This window comes from Bufo gargarizans, chromosome 6, assembly GCF_014858855.1.
Source record: "Bufo gargarizans isolate SCDJY-AF-19 chromosome 6, ASM1485885v1, whole genome shotgun sequence".
Lineage (NCBI taxonomy): Eukaryota > Metazoa > Chordata > Amphibia > Anura > Bufonidae > Bufo > Bufo gargarizans.
The window spans coordinates 363284981-363302746 of NC_058085.1; the positions used below are offsets into that span (position 1 = coordinate 363284981).

At 49.2% G+C, this 17766-nt stretch overlaps 1 protein-coding gene across 1 annotated transcript; it reads left to right on the forward strand.

Annotated features, from left to right (window-relative positions):
- The first annotated feature begins 639 nt into the window (after positions 1-639).
- On the forward strand, positions 640-10036 carry LOC122941250 (C3a anaphylatoxin chemotactic receptor-like). The gene is made up of 2 exons (XM_044298334.1): positions 640-712; positions 7942-10036. Exon 2 carries the CDS (start codon positions 7951-7953, stop codon positions 9046-9048), a length of 1098 nt encoding a protein of 365 aa, XP_044154269.1. The 5' UTR covers positions 640-712; positions 7942-7950; the 3' UTR covers positions 9049-10036.
- Positions 10037-17766: the final 7730 nt, after the last annotated feature.

A 17766-nucleotide genomic window follows, 5' to 3' on the forward strand; every position in this document is an offset into this window, starting at 1 on the left:
CGATGCGTGAGTTGAAAGCACTGCACCCGCACTGAATCCGGACCCATTCATTTCTATGGGGCTGTGCACATGAGCGGTGATTTTCACGCATCACTTGTGCGTTGCGTGAAAATCACAGCATGCTCTATTTTGTGCGTTTTTCACGCAACGCAGGCCCCGTAGAAGTGAATGGGGCTGAGTGAAAATCATTACATTAAAATAAATGACCCCATTAGTCGTCCCCCCCCCCCCCCCCCCCCGATCCTGCAGCTTGCGGTCCTCTTCACTCCAGGGCACCTGGAAGATTCGCCTGCTCCTCCTGGAGTCCGTGTGATCTCCGGGACCCTCCAAGACATTGTGGGAGAGGAGGCAAATGGGCCAGGGGTGGAGGGCTTAGTAATATGACATCTAATGGCGCCTACCAGCACCTTTACACAGGCAGATTATCAAGAATGAACATTTTGAACACTCTCCATAGACTTCTATGGGCATCAAAATACCATAAATCTACTGATATAACAGAATAATTAAGTAAATAACCCCCCCCCCCCCCAGCCATCTGGGTCCGAAGTTTCTAACAATGCAAATGTTCATCTAAATATGTGAGAGGAAGGAAGTTATGACGCATTACAATGACCAGAGACTGCAGAGGACGGCGACTGCTTCACACATTCCCGATACCACAGATCGCGGTCACTGCCATCATCTCAGCAAGGAGCATTTACCAGTGCAGGTAGGTATATACCAGTATGTACATTATAGAGCAGCGCTCCCATAGTATTATCTCTGGACATTTTCCATCCATGGTCCTTTTATTACTATTATTACTATTATTTTGATACTTTGTAGAAACATTTTTAATACTTTGTAAGTTATGGCGTTTTTTTTTTATATTTTCTGCAGCAGTTGCACATGTATGTGTAGATTTCAACCTCTGCATTGCAAAGGGAGAAATCCACGGTGAAATCTGCAGCCTACACGGACACGCTGCAGAGTGAGAAATGTGCATCCGAGGTGCAGATCTTTATTTTTTGCAGCATGTAGATGAGATATATATTATTTTTTATCGAATCCAATTTGCCGGTACTGTAAAATTCAGCGTATTTGGCGTACACCAATCTGCGGCAGCGGTGTCTGTCCCTTGTGGATGTAGCTTCACAATACACTGCAAGCTGCTGGATTCCGCCCCGTGCTAAATCCGATTCAGCCTGATCCAAAATCTAAGGTCAAATCCGATCGAAATAAATAAAATCAACTTACATGAGACGAGCAGCCGGCAGTCTGTATATAAGTATATTTCAGTCTTATTTTGTGCAGAAGATAAAAAAAGAAGATAAATGTGCCACATCCCCATTTTAAGAAAGTGGCGAGGGCGCCGGAGAAATATGTCACAAGTGGCGTTTAAAAAGTTGAAAATGTAGTGTTTGAGAAAAAATAATAATAAAAGACCCTATAGTGCAGGGATGGCCAACCTGCGGCTCTCCAGCTGTTGCAAAACTACAACTCCCAGCATGCCCAGACTGCCTACCACTCTCAGCCTACAGCTGGGCATGGTGGGAATTGTAGTGTTGCAACTGCTGGAGGGCCACAGGTTGGCCATCCCTGGTATAGTCAGTTGTTGTGTTGCCCGTTGTTCCAGGGTGTCTGCGTATCATCCGTGAAGATGTCTGTGAAGGATCCGTGATGGGTCTGTGTGTCCGTTTTTACCCTCCGTTTGTCATCCGTAATCCACAGCCCCTGTTAAGCTGAAAATTAACTTTAAGAGCGTTCTCTTTCTGTCTTCCGTGGAAAAACGAATGCACCACGGATGGCATCCGTGTTGTTTTACGGACCCATGGACTTCAACAGGCGTGCTTGGTCCGCATCACAGACTATACCGCAGTAGTGCATGTCTCCGTGATTTATTTACTGACCCACGGACAGTAAAAAAATACTGATGTGCGAACAGACACATTTAAAGCAATGGCCATGTGTCCCGTTCCGTGGAAAATGTGGACGAGGCCACATGCTGCCCCATGGCTGGAGTACAGGGACACCTGACATTTCTCGACAGAAGGTGGTACACGTCTTTTGGTCTATGTCATGCTGAGTATCATGAGACGCGCTCAGCTCTGCTACATCCAGGAGTAATAATGCCGGGACTGAGGTTTTCAACTGATATCATTTGTGTCTCAATTCCTGGCAATTTCCAAGATCTCTGTGTTCTGTTAGGCCTCATGCACACGACAGTTTTTTTTCACGGCCCGCAAAAACTGGGTCCGTGGGTCCGTGATCCGTTACCGTTTTTTCGTCCGTGGGTCTTCCTTGATTTTTGGAGGATCCACGGACATGAAAAAAAAGTCGTTTTGGCGTCCGCCTGGCCGTGCGGAGCCAAACGGATCCGTCCTGAATTACAATGCAAGTCAATAGGGACGGATCCGTTTGAAGTTGACACAATATGGTGCCATTTCAAACGGATCCGTCCCCATTGACTTTCAATGTAAAGTCTGGAGTTCTTTTATACCATCGGATTGGAGTTTTCTCCAATCCGATGGTATATTTTAACTTGAAGCGTCCCCATCACCATGGGAACGCCTCTATGTTAGAATATACTGTCGGATATGAGCTACATCGTGAAAATCAGATCCGACAGTATATTCTAACACAGAGGCGTTCCCATGGTGATGGGGACGCTTCAGGTTAGAATATACTGAAAAACTGTGTACATGACTGCCCCCTGCTGCCTGGCAGGTGCTGCCAGGCAGCAGGGGGCAGACTTTTTAACTCATTGGTGGCCAGTGCGGCCGCCCCCCCTCCCTCCCCTGTAGTTAACTCATTGGTGGCCAGTGCGGCCGCTCCCTCCCCTGTGCGGCCGCCCCCCCCCCTCCCTCCCCTGTAGTAAACTCGTTGGTGTCCAGTGGGCCCCCCCTCCCTCCCCTGTAGTTAACTCGTTGGTGGCCAGTGGGCCCCCCCTCCGTCCGCTATAGATAACTCATTGGTGTCCAGTGGGCCCCCCCTCCGTCCCTATAGATAACTCATTGGTGTCCAGTGGGCCCCCCCTCCCTCCGCTGTAGATAACTCGTTGGTGGCCAGTGGGCCCTCTCCCCTCCCTCCCCCTCCTAATTAAAATCGCCCCCCTATCATTGGTGGCAGTGGTGAGTACCGATCGGAGTCCCAGTGTAATCGCTGGGGCTCCGATCGGTAACCATGGCAACCGGGACGCTACTGCAGTCCCGGTTGCCATGGTAGCTTAGCAATTTGTAGAAGCTTCATACTTACCTGAAGAGCTGCGATGTCTGTGACCGGCCGGGAGCTCCTCCTACTGGTAAGTGAAAGGTCTGTGCGGCGCATTGCTTATAGCACAGACCTGTCACTTACCAGTAGGAGGAGCGCCCGGCCGGTCAGACATCGCTGCTCTTCAGGTAAGTATAAAGCTTCTACAAATTGCTAAGCTACCATGGCAACCGGGACTGCAGTCGCGTCCCGGTTGCCATGGTTACCGATCGGAGCCCCAGCGATTACACTGGGACTCCGATCGGTACTCACCACTGCCACCAATGATAGGGGGCGATTTTAATTAGGAGGGGGTGGGAGGGGAGAGGGCCCACTGGCCACCAATGAGTTATCTATAGCGGACGGAGGGGGGGCCCACTGGACACCAATGAGTTATCTATAGCGGACGGAGGGGGGGCCCACTGGCCACCAATGAGTTATCTATAGCGGACGGAGGGGGGGCCCACTGGACACCAATTAGTTATCTATAGCGGACGGAGGGGGGGCCCACTGGACACCAATTAGTTAACTACAGGGGAGGGAGGGGGGGCTGGCTACCAAGAAGTTAACTACAGGGGAGGGAGGGGGGGGGGGGGGCGGCCGCACTGGCCACAAATGAGTTAAAAACAGGGGGGGGAGGTCTGCCCCCTGCTGCCTGGCAGCACCTGCCAGGCAGCAGGGGGCAGTCTTGTACACAGTTTTTCAGTATATTCTAACCTGAAGCGTCCCCATCACCATGGGAACGCCTCTGTGTTAGAATATACTGTCGGATCTGAGTTTTCGCGAAGTGAAAACTCACCTCTGAAAAAGCTTTTATGCAGACGGATCTTCGGATCCGTCTGTATGAAAGCAACCTACGGCCACGGATCACGGACACGGATGCCAATCTTGTGTGCATCCGTGTTCTTTCACGGACCCATTGACTTGAATGGGTCCGTGAACCGTTGTCCGTCAAAAAAATAGGACAGGTCATATTTTTTTGACGGACAGGATACACGGATCACGGCCTCGGCTGCAAAACGGTGCATTTTCCGATTTTTCCACGGACCCATTGAAAGTCAATGGGTCCGCGAAAAAAACGGAAAACGGCACAACGGCCACGGATGCACACAACGGTCGTGTGCATGAGGCCTTAGTGAATGGAAACAAATCTGCTCACACAGCTGAAGTTTGTTACAATGTATTAGGCTACTTTCACACTAGCGTTATTCGTTTCCGGTATTGAAATCTGGTAAAGGGTCTCGTTACCAGAAAAAAACGCATCAGTTTTGTCCCAATGCATTCTGAATAGAAAGCAACCCGTTCAGTATGCATCAGGACGTCTTCCGTTCCGTCCCTTGTACGGTACTTGACCGGACAAAATAACGCAGGTTGCTGCGATATTTTTTATGGCCAAAATTCGGGAACAATACCGCACTTGCCGGATCCGAACATTCATTTCCATAGAGATGTATTAATGCCGAATCCGGTACCAAGTGTTCCGGAAATTGCCACATCCGCATCGCACATGCGCCGGATATAGGAGGAGCTACTTTCTCTTTTGATCTTGGAAAAAAAAGAAAATTACCGTTCCTCACTGCACCTTCCGGATTGCGAACCCATTCAAGTGCGGGCCACAACACGGCACAGCTGAGCAACTTATGAGCCCTAAGGCCCCTTTCACACGAGCAAGTTTTCCGCGCGGGTGCAATGCGTGACGTGAACGCCTAGCGCCCGCACTGAATCCGGACCCATTCATTTCAATGGCTCTGTGTACATGAGCGTTGTTTTTCATGCATCAGTTCTGCGTTGCGTGAAAATCGCAGCGTGTTCTATATTCTGCGTTTTTCACGCAGCCCTGACCCCATAGAAGTGAAAGGGGCTTCAGTGAAAAACGCATTGTAAAGCCTCATGCACACGACCGTATTTTGTTTCCGTGTCCGATCCGTTTTTTTTGTTGATAGGATGCGGACCCATTCATTTCAATGGGTCCGCAAAAAACGCAGACAGCACACCGTGTGTAAAAAAAAAAAGGATGCCATACGGAACGTCATACTTTTTTTTGCGGACCGCAAAACACATACGGTCGTGTGCATGTAGCCTAATCCGGATGCGATGCGTTTTTCACTGATGGTTGCTAAGAGATGTTGTTTGTAAACCTTCAGTTTTTTATCACGCGTGTGAAAAACGCATCAAAACGCATTGCACCCGCGCGGAAAAATCTAAACAACTGAACGCGATCGCAGACAAAACTGACTGAACTTGCTTGCAAAATGGTGCGAGTTTCACTGAACGCATCCGGAGCCGATCGGTCACGCTCATGTGAAAGGGCCCTTATTCTGGAAAAAAATAACTTTTAAGGGTCCGCAAAACACAGATCCGCAAAAAATACGGATGACGTTAGTGTGACATCCATATTGCATCAATTTTTTTACGGATCCATTGTAACAATGCCTATCCTTGTCCGCAAGATGGAACGGACATACGGATGCCGACAGCACACGGTGTGCTGTCCACATCCTATCCGTGAAAAACCGCAACAGACACAAAAACAATATACATTTGAGTGCATGAGCCCTAATCCATATGTAAATGAGCAGTTAAGTCCACTGAGGGCGGGTCCATGACACTGTTCCCCCCTAATCCTCCAGCTTCCTTTGCCAGCCCCGCCCTCCCATTCTTGATTGACCGGACCAGGTTCCTACCTAGCCATCTCTCCTGGCCCTGTCAATCAAGGAGGAGGAGCGAGGGTGCACTGAATGGCTTGGGCCCTATGTCTGCAGGGAAGAAGGGCGGAAAACGGAACTATTCCCCCGAGTGAAGGAGCATCTAGGCACATTACGGAAATCTCTGCTGTTGCTCTGCTGTCAATTTATAGATCTCACTTCCCTAGGATGTGAAATTGTTAATTCCGAATCATTCAGGAAACAAATGGAATGGAAACAAATCTGCTCACACAGCTGAAGTTTGTTACAATGTATTAGGGTACTTTCACACTAGCGTTATTCTTTTCCGGTATTGAAATCCGGTAAAGGGTCTCAATACCAGAAAAAAACGCATCAGTTTTGTCCTAATGCATTCTAAATGGAAAGCAACCCGTTCAGTATGCATCAGGATGTCTTCCGTTCCGTCCCTTGTACGGTACTTGACCGGACAAAATACCGCAGGTTGCTGCGATATTTTTTCATTCAGTATAACGTCATTCTGCTCATTATCCACAATGATTTACTTAAAGGAGCTCTTCCCTTTGGACATTCCTTCCAGGAATTTCATGGTCCAATCTCTGCATGCCATTGCTGGGATCTCTAGTGATCGACTGGAGTCTGTGGGGGAACCAGACAGCAAGTATTCAATTTCCCTACAGCACCACCACAGGGGGAATGAGGAATTACACACTTCCCATGGAAATCAATTGGGCTGGGTCCTCCAGACTGAGGGACGCTCTTTGTAATCGTTCTCCACTCTGGATAATATGTGAGGGTCCTGCATGGGGGGCTCCACCTCTATTAAAGGGGATGTGTCAGACTTTGATAAGAAATATCACTAGGATATGGCATCAAAGTCAGAAAGGTTCTGAGACCTGCACCTATCTCCAGAACGGGACCCTGAAAGTGAAGGAGAGCGCTCCGCGCATGTCCGGCGTGCTTTCCTCTCATTTCTATGGGAGTTCTGAAAATAGCATAGAAATGATTGGAGAGCGCACCGCGCAAGCACGGTCACCACTCCATTGACTTTTATAGGACTGCCGGAGATAGCTGAGCCAATGCTCAGCTATTTTCAGCAGTCCCATAGAAATGAATGAAGGTCAGCTGCGCATGCGCGGGTGCTGCCTGCTCAGTTCAGGGTCACGTTCTGCATATTGGTTCAGGTCTCAAAGATGGGGCCCGCACCTTTCTGACATTAGTGGCATATCCTAGCAATATTCTACCGATGTCTGACAGGATACAACAGCTTTCATTCAGAATGACCTAATATTTGAAAATGGGTTTTGAAAACTAGAGCCCCCCTTTAAGCGCTGTTAAATTCTAGTCCTGAATATGTTATACCGTTCCTTTCCATTCAGTAGAAACACCACATCAGCTGAACCTTTTTTTTATTTTTTATCTTGGACCCTTTTAATTTATTTTGTTGTGACATATAAAAGTGAACATTACATAGTGCTGCACTTCTTATATTTACCAGTAGGTGTCAGCACTCCAGTCCAGTGAACCATGAACATCTCGATTTACAGCTGCTGTGAAGAGTCTCCTTTTTGATTATTGATTGTCAATCTCTTTTTCTGACAGTGAAAAAAAACCAGAAACACAACTTAGGCTACATGCACACGACCGTTGTGTGTTCTGCGATCCGTAAATCGCGGATCCGCAAAACACGGACGGCGTTCGTGTGCGTTCCGCAATTTGCGGAACGGCGCGGACAGCTTTTAATATAACTGCCTATTCTTGTCCGCAGAGCGCGGACAAGAATAGGACATGTTATATTTTTTTTTGCGGTCCACGGAACGGAGCAATGGATGCGGACAACACACGGAATGCTGTCCGCATCTTTTGCGGCCCCATTGAAGTGAATGGGTCCGCATCGGAGCCGCCAAAACTGCGGCTCAGATGCGGACCAGAACAGCGGCCGTGTGCATGAGGCCTAAGCCTCAAAGTTTAATCTTCACATTTTACACGTGTCTAGGCATCTAAGAAACCTCAAGTAAATATCCACTGAACCCCTATATTTCTGCAGGTCCCCAGGATGTTCAATGGAAGTGATGAGAATCTTGTCCCAGCCGTATCACACTTTCATAACCAAGAGACTGTGTTCACAACACTGGTATATGTGATCACCTTTCTGGTGGGCGTCCCTGGTAATATTCTGGTGCTTTGGGTTACTGGTGTGAAGATGAAGAAAACAGTGAACATGGTTTGGTTCTGGAACCTGGCTGTGGCCGACATCATGTGCTGTCTGTCTCTTCCACTCTCCACCGTCCAGTTATATTACAAGGAATGGTTGTTCGGAGCTGCACTCTGCAAGATCATCCCGGCCATAGTCATCCTTAACATGTTTGCCAGCGTCTTCACCTTGGTGGCCATCAGCATTGACCGCTGCGTTCAGGTAGTCCTGCCGGTGTGGGCCCAGAATCACCGCAGCCTACCAATGGCCTGGCTTGTCTGCTTGGTTATCTGGATACTATCGTTCACTATGTCCTTACCCGTCTTTCTCTACAGAAGGTTCTCAACAGACCACAATGTCACCAGCTGCGAGTACCAGTTTGGCGGCCATGATTACCCCAGTTACTTTGTTGATGACAGCTTTTACTTAAATTATGAAGACCTTCCCAACCTTAATGAATCTCAAGTTCCTTTCATGGTTCTTGAAGACCACCACTTCGGTATGCACAACCAAGTCTCCGTTGATGACGTCACCATAACAGTGACACGTATGTTGTTTGGTTTCTTGTTCCCTCTCTTGATTATCACTGCCTGTTACATTCGTCTGGCTCTAAAAGTACAAAGCAGCAGGTTCCTTAAGGTGGGCAAAAAGACTACCAAGGTGGTCTACGGCATCATTGTGGCCTTCTGCGTGACCTGGGCACCTTACCACATCATTGGCATGGTCCTCTTGTATGATCAAAACCAAATAGTGAGGAAACTGAACAACGTCTCTGTGGCCTTGGCTTTCTCCAACAGCTGCATCAACCCAGTTCTCTACGTCTTCATGGGCAAGGGCTTCAAGGCTAAGATGAGTCAGTCTTTGTGGCAGCTCATGGAGAGCGCCTTTAGTGAAGAAGTGACTAAAACCACCGAACGTAGCAAGACTAAAAGCTCCATCCAAAACAGTGTGGACTTATAAGGAGATGAAATTACAAAGGTAATGTTGCTAGGAGGAGTTGAGGGTATACATAGGGGCGAACACCATAGAAAGGATCAAATGGGGTCTCCTCTGCAATCTGGTTCCTGTACCATGTCCACCATCCAAGGAGAAGGATGGTGGGACTCTTGGGCCAACTGCTCCCTTGTTCTTTGCTAATGTTGCTGCTCTCCAGAAGAAGGAAGTCTTGGTAGGTTCTATAAAGAGAGGATGGAGCTTATCTCAGCTGGGCGAACATGTCAAGAGGTCCCATATCTGCTGCACTGGGTGCTTCTATGGTATTGGAAACCCATCTATGTATGAATGACAACAGAAATGGACAATACTTTATACGATGGACATCTATCAATCAGTCCCATGTGTCTCGCCAAATTAAAGTCCTGTGCCATTAACAGGGTTTAACAGCAGTGCATCTTCCATAGAGAGATACCATGAATGTGGCCTCCTGAGGTCCTCCGGTCATATCCCCAATTCTATTCAAGATTATGTATCTCCCAGGGAAAGAGCCAGTGAGATGATTCTCTTTCCCTTGGAGATAACCCTCTGCGTATTACTTTCCCATGGAGCATGGCCACTAAGTCTCAGCACACATATGGTCCCTTAAGAAGAGCCAGTACCCCTGCTAAGCTTATGTGTCCAAATATTAAGTGCCACTGGTCCTAATAAAGGGGATGGACCCATATTCCCTTAGGCTGCAGCTGAGACAGTTACTTGGACCAAGCAATGAGTTGCTTTTCTTGACGAGATAACAAGGCACACGATAAGTGCAACCAAATTCCTTGACCAAACAGTCTTGTGGGGTCTACTCCATGGCAGCATCATTTATAGTGGACCAGAGTGCCAGCTACCGGAATTCCTAGGCAAGAGATGATAATGCCCCCATAACAGTGACATCTACAGTGCCCCCATAACAGTGACCTCCACAGTGCCCCCATAACAGTGACCTCCACAGTGCCCCCATAACAGTGACCTCCACAGATCCCCCATAACAGTGACCTCCACAGTGCCCCCATAACAGTGACCTCCACAGTGCCCCCATAACAGTGACCTCCACAGTGCCCCATAACAGTGACCTCCACAGTGCCCCCATCACAGTGACCTCCACAGTGCCCCCATAACAGTGACCTCCACAGTGCCCCCATAACAGTGCCATCCACAGAGCCCCCATAACAGTGACCTCCACAGTGCCCCCATAACAGTGACCTCCACAGTGCCCCCATAACAGTGCCATCCACAGTGTCCCCATAACAGTGACATCCACAGAGCCCCCATAACAGTGACATCCACAGTGCCCCCATAACAGTGTCATCCACAGCACCCCCATAACAGTGACATCCACAGTGCCCCCATAACAGTGACCTCCACAGTGCCCCCATAACAGTGACCTCCACAGTGCCCCATAACAGTGACATCCACAGTGCCCCCATAACAGTGACCTCCACAGTGCCCCCATAACAGTGACCTCCACAGTGCCTCCATAACAGTGACCTCCACAGTGCCTCCATAACGGTGACATCAACAGTGCCCCATAACAGTGACATCCACAGCGCCCCCATAATAGTGACATCCACAGCGCCCCCATAACAGTGACATCCACAGCGCCCCCATAACAGTGACCTCCACAGATCCCCATAACAGTGACATCCACAGTGCCCCCATAACAGTGACCTCCACAGATCCCCATAACAGTGACCTCCACAGTGCCCCCATAACAGTGACCTCCGCAGTGCCCCCATAACAGTGACCTCCGCAGTGCCCCCATAACAGTGATCTCCACAGTGCCCCCATAACAGTGACCTCCGCAGTGCCCCCATAACAGTGACCTCCGCAGTGCCCCCATAACAGTGACCTCCGCAGTGCCCCCATAACAGTGACCTCCGCAGTGCCCCCATAACAGTGACCTCCACAGTGCCCCCATAACAGTGACCTCCACAGTGCCCCCATAACAGTGACCTCCACAGTGCCCCCATAACAGTGACATCCACAGTGCCCCCATAACAGTGACCTCCACAGTGCCCCCATAACAGTGACCTCCACAGTGCCTCCATAACAGTGACCTCCACAGTGCCTCCATAACGGTGACATCAACAGTGCCCCATAACAGTGACATCCACAGCGCCCCCATAATAGTGACATCCACAGCGCCCCCATAACAGTGACATCCACAGCGCCCCCATAACAGTGACCTCCACAGATCCCCATAACAGTGACATCCACAGTGCCCCCATAACAGTGACCTCCACAGATCCCCATAACAGTGACCTCCACAGTGCCCCCATAACAGTGACCTCCACAGATCCCCATAACAGTGACCTCCACAGTGCCCCCATAACAGTGACCTCCACAGTGCCCCCATAACAGTGACCTCCACAGTGCCCCCATAACAGTGACCTCCGCAGTGCCCCCATAACAGTGACCTCCGCAGTGCCCCCATAACAGTGACCTCCGCAGTGCCCCCATAACAGTGACCTCCGCAGTGCCCCCATAACAGTGACCTCCGCAGTGCCCCCATAACAGTGACCTCCGCAGTGCCCCCATAACAGTGACCTCCACAGTGCCCCCATAACAGTGACCTCCACAGTGCCCCCATAACAGTGACCTCCACAGATCCCCATAACAGTGACCTCCACAGTGCCCCCATAACAGTGACCTCCACAGTGCCCCCATAACAGTGACCTCCACAGTGCCCCCATAACAGTGACATCCACAGTGCCCCCATAACAGTGACCTCCACAGTGCCCCCATAACAGTGACCTCCACAGATCCCCATAACAGTGACATCCACAGTGCCCCCATAACAGTGACCTCCACAGTGCCCCCCTAACAGTGACCTCCACAGTGCCCCCCTAACAGTGACCTCCACAGTGCATACACAATAGTGCCATAGAGGGAGCCCGTAAGAGCTGTAAACCCACAACAGCCGGAGAGCCACATGCTGAGGATCTCTTTTGTAGACCCTGGTTGGGCCGTACTAACAAGTTTAGCGCTTCAGAGTCATCGGTCACTACATGTGGTTCCTCGTTTGGATCTGACATTTGCCCATTTGGTCCGGAGGGTCTCACATGCAGGATGATGAAACACGGGGCGACTTCCTGTTTTACAAGTGTTTGCTGTAATAAATGTGCTGACTGTGAAGAAGTGACTTCTTGGTTTCCTTTCTCATTATTTACGTCCTTCCATTACCAGTCACCCGGTTAGTCCATACCCTTATCTGCTCTGACACTGATACATTCAGGTGATGCTCTGACCACATCTAGAGATGAAGGGGTTAACAGCCTACCGCAAGAGTTATTTTGCATCTCTGTAGGTTACTGAACTTCGATAACCCTGGGTAACCCATTGCACCCTGTGATTGCATAGTGGAGGTGCCAGTGGGGTGCCAGAAGAAGCCCCCTCCCTCTGAAGAACCACTAAGGTTCCACAGTGTCTACTGTACATTGGGCAGCGCCCATGAGATCACAGCGATGGATATATCCGTCAATGTCCGGGGTCAGTTACCCACCTACACCACATATATTCATCAAGGGGTTATACTGCGCATGCGTCGCATCTTTTACCAGGTTTCCAGTCTGCTTTATGGATGAGGCTGTCTCTTCCACAGCCCAGGATTTGGGAGGTGCTGGGGATGGGGCCAGAACTATTCCACACCTGGGGGCATGTGCAGATCAAGTGTATTTATGAGTGTGCGCATGCGCCAGGAAACCAGATAGCTCTGGACCTGTCCACGGCACCTGCTCCATTCCAGGATGCAAGGCCAGACGCCTGGAAAAGGTTGTGACATACGGTCTGGTTTATGGACCCTGGCGCATGTGCAGATGAGGTGGCAAATTCTGGACCCATCTATGACACCTTCCCCATCCCAGGATGTTAGACCAGACATGAGCAGAAGTAGGATCTGCAGAACTTTGAGACGGTGAGTACACTGGAAACTTGGCCCTGGAGAACCCCAGGGACCCACTCTACAGGGCCCTGTTATGGCGCCTCCGCTGGAGCTCCCCTTCCCTTTTTCTTTTTAGGGTTCCTCAAAACTAAGAGTAAGACAGAAAGCTGAAGGATAGCGGAAATGAAAAGATAAGACGTCAAGTTCCCCAGAGGCACCCGGTCCTCATCACAGCCTTCACTGCCTCCATAACCATCTCATAAGAGAAACGATAAAAAAAAGCATTTTTATCTTCCACTTCTCAGTCCAGGCAGTGGCCGCCATCTTGTTCCTTCCAGATACTTATTGATACAGGGAACCAGCATCAGCATGGAGATCAGCACTGGTCAAACGTAGGACACTTGAGGGCTACCTGATGAGGAATACCAATGGGAAAATCCATTGTTTTGCTGAAATTTCCCTTTTTAGCAACGTTATGAACATTGCTGCCACTTATGGTCGTCAGCGCTTCTTGCACCAGATCCTGGAGAGCTTGTGCTCATATAGAGGAGCCTGTCAGAACAAGCAGAGCTTCAACGTATACCGGTATATAGACACTATATGTCCACACATCACGGGCGTCAGTGTATGAGCTGGGGGACGAGTTAGCAACACACTGGGGAAGATGGATCTAAACTGGCTTAGTCACCCATAGCAATCATCGGAGTGATCCTCTCATTTTCCAAAAGAGCTCTGAAAAACGAAAGGTGGAATCTGATTGGCTGCTAGGGGTGACTAAAACAGGTTTCCTTTGGACCAGTTTTGATAAATCTCTCCCATTATTTTTGCTGATTTCTCCTGTAAATTCGGCTGACAGATTGGCTCCAGTTACAGGAGGGAATACAGCCCCCAGACCTGATTTGGATCTGCTAAGACCCAGCAGCTCATGCAGTCCCCTTGCCTGATCCATAATTGCCAACTGTTCCAAATTTACAGCTGTCCCTAATTTTTTTTTTTTTAGAGACAGTCCTGGCAAATTCGGGCTGCCCCAGGCTGAAAACGGTCGGCGCTAATGTAAATCCCACCCATAAGTTGGTGATGGAATTTGCGCGGTTAGGGCTTAGATGCTGGTAAGTATGGCTGGTCGCTCTGCATGGCGCTCACTGACTGCTGTATATACGACAGGGAAGGCAGGGACCAGTGGCATCGCTACAGGGGGGCAATTGCCCCTCCTATGTTATTCTTTGCCCCCCGCTGATTCCCCAAAGCAGCTGCTCTGCCTCTTGAGCCCCAATGGCCGGTGAATACTAATGAGCGCTCATTAGTACCGAAGGACCAGGAAGTGGTAAACGCTATGTACTTACCGCTTCCTGGTCCTCGGCTGTCGGCTGTGCAGGGCTGCGCGCAGCGTGAGTGAGGGCGCTCTGTGACTTCATGCTGTGCGCGCCAGTTCAGAGCACAGTCCACTGAGGAGAGAGAAAATTGCAGGCGGCGTCCGTCCAGGAGCAGGAGAGGTAAGTGGTTTTTATTTTATAAAAAATGAGGCTGCTGGGGGCATAATGGGGGCTAATTATACTATTAGAGGCATAATGGAGCTAATGAGGCATATGGGGCTAATGAGGCATATGGGGCTAATGAGGCATATGGGGCTAATGAGGCATAATGGCTTATAATGGGGGCTAATGGGCACTAATAAGAGGCATAATAGAGGCTAATGAGAGGCATAATGGGGCTAGTTATACTATTAGAGGCATAATGGAGCTAATGAGGCATATGGGGGCTAATGAGGCATATGGGGGCTAATGAGGCATATGGGGGCTAATGAGGCATATGGGGGCTAATGAGGCATATGGGGGCTAATGAGAGGCATCATGGGGGCTAATTAGACTATTAGAGGCATAATGGGGCTAATAAGAGGCATAATAGGGGCTAATGAGAGGCATCATGGGGGCTAATTAGGCATATGGGGGCTAATAAGAGGAATAATGTGGGCTAATGAGGCATAATGGCTTATAATGGGGGCTAATGAGGCATATGGGGCTAATAAGAGGCATAATGGGGGCTAATGAGGCATAATGGCTTATAATGGGGGCTAATGAGGCATCAGGTCTGATATGGGGGCTAATGAGAGGCATGGGGGCTGATATGGGGGTGATGAGAGGCATAATGGCTTATAATGGGGGCTAATGAGGCATCAGGTCTGATATGGGGGCTAATGAGGCATAAGGGCTTATAATGGGGCTAATGAGGCATCAGGTCTGATATTGGGGCTAATGAGAGGCATAAAGGGGGCTAATGAGGCATAAGGGCTTATAATGGGGCTAATGAGAGGCATGGGAGCTGATATGGGAGTGATGAGAGGCATAATGTGTCATCCACAGATGCCCCCATAACACTGCGCCTGCGCACAGACGAGAGACAGAAAGAAGGGGAAAGAATCTGCGGACACAAGCAGAGGACGGCGCAGCAGGCGACTGAATAGCTTCTTCTGTAAGTAAATTGCTTTATTATAACTGTATCCCTGCAGACCGCAATTCTCTCGTATTTTGTCATCTTATTTATATATACTTATTTTGTTTTTGCCCCCCCATTTTTGACTGTGGTATCTTTGTGCCCCCCCCTATATATTGTTCCTAGAGTCGCCACTGGCAGGGACCGTAAAACCTTCTCTATCAGAAGCCCGGACGTCCCGGACGACCTCCTGCCCGCAGCTGCTGACTCCACAAGGAGTTAAGCCTCATTCACACGTCCGTGCTCAAATCCGTGAAAAGGATGTCAGTGATGCCTCCGGGAAGATGTCCATGAAGGATTCCTGTGTCCGTTTTTTTGCTGTCCGTGTATCATCCGTGGATTTCACGGACCCATAGACTATAATGGGTGTGATGCATCCGTGAACACAGAAGTATGCATCCATGCTAAAAACACAGACCGCGGTAAACACTGATGTCTTAATTCACACATTAAAATGAATGGTCCGTGGAGACGTGTGAATGAGGCTTTAAATGCGGACCACCCAGATGTATATAGGAACAGATTGGATCGAGATGCTCGCCACCCCTACAATCCCGAGCACGGCCAGACACCTCCCTCTAGCTCAGGGATCAGCAACCTGCTGTGAAACTACAACTCCCAGCATGCAAGCATAGAAGTGAGTGTTTCCGAACAGCGGAGGTTGCTGATCCCGGTCTAGATACTAAAGTGCTCTAGTAACCAACATGGGAGCAGCTCCGGTGATTGTAGATAAACTAGTAAAATACATTTCAAATACACAGATATATAAATGGAATAAACCTGAACATACTGATAAAATGGAACAGCCTCGCTCCCTCGGCAGAACCGTACGCGGGGCCGCACTTTTACAGTTCCATTACTGGCTAGGTAACTATAATAGAGATTAAAAACAAATACAAAACAATATACACATCTGTAACAATGTATCCGTAATAGATTGTATCCACCCCGAGTTCACGTTTAGGATCTAGGTGATTGTCCGGTTATCCGTACGTCAGGCCACTGGCTTCTACGTATTAATGCTCAAAAAGTTAGTCACTTGTACAAATGCAGCGCGTCTCGCCCCCCTCACAGGTCTTCACGCTGCGCCTTATCGCTCCATGTACTACTGCTCTCCGGCTTGTTTGTTGCTGCCGATATCAGTCTAAGGCCCCTTTCACACGGGCGAGTATTCCGCGTGGATGCGATGCGTGAGTTGAACGCATTGCACCCGCACTGAATCCGGACCCATTCATTTCTATGGGGCTGTGCACATGAGCGGTGATTTTCACGCATCACTTGTGCGTTGTGTGAAAATCGCAGCATGTTCTATTTTGTGCGATTTTCACGTAACGCAGGCCCCATAGAAATGAATGGGGTTGCGTGAAAATCACAAGCATTCGCAAGCAAGTGCGGATGCGGTGCGATTTTCACACACGGTTGCTAGGAGACGATCGGGATGGAGACCCGATCATTATTATTTTCCCTTATAACATGGTTATAAGGGAAAATAATATCATTCTGAATACAGAATGCATAGTACAATAGCGCTGGAGGGGTTAAAAAAAATTAAAAATTATTTAACTCACCTTAATCCACTTGTTCGCGTAGCCGGCATCTCCTTCTGTCTCCTTTGCTGAACAGGACCTGGGGTGAGCATTAATTACATGAACAGGGCCTGTGGTGACATCACTCCGGTCATCACATGTTCCATCACATGATCCATCACCATGGTAAAAGATCATGTGACGGACCATGTGATGACCGGAGTGATGTCACCACAGGTCCTGTTCATGAAAATCACCGCTCGTGTGCACAGCCCCATAGAAATGAATGGGTCTGGATTCAGTGCGGGTGCAATACGTTCACGTCACGCATTGCACTGTGCGGAAAACTCGCCCATGTGAAAGGGGCCCATGTGTTTGGCGGTATGCAAATTGTGGATCCGTCAAACACAGATACGGTATTTTGCAGAATACAATAGAAATGCCTATGCTCCGCAAATGCGGACAAGAATAGGACACGTTCTATCTTTTTTGCGGGGCCCCGGAACGGACAGTGGTTAGAAAAACCGTGGAGACGAGCACTATTCATGTCCGCGATGCTGACACAACGTAACCATTGAAGTCTATGGGTCCTTGAGAATCACTCATGCAACATGGACGACGTCCGTCTTCTGTCTGGAATGTGAAAGACACATGGAGGGCAGAAAACCGGACATGCGGACCCATCTTGTCCATGATGGCAAACGCGTGAGCGACTTGTGACCAAAACCCCAGGCGGTGCGGATATTTGCAGGTGTGGAACAGACGTGTTCTGTCGCTGCCACCGCGCGACCCTATAAACAGTCA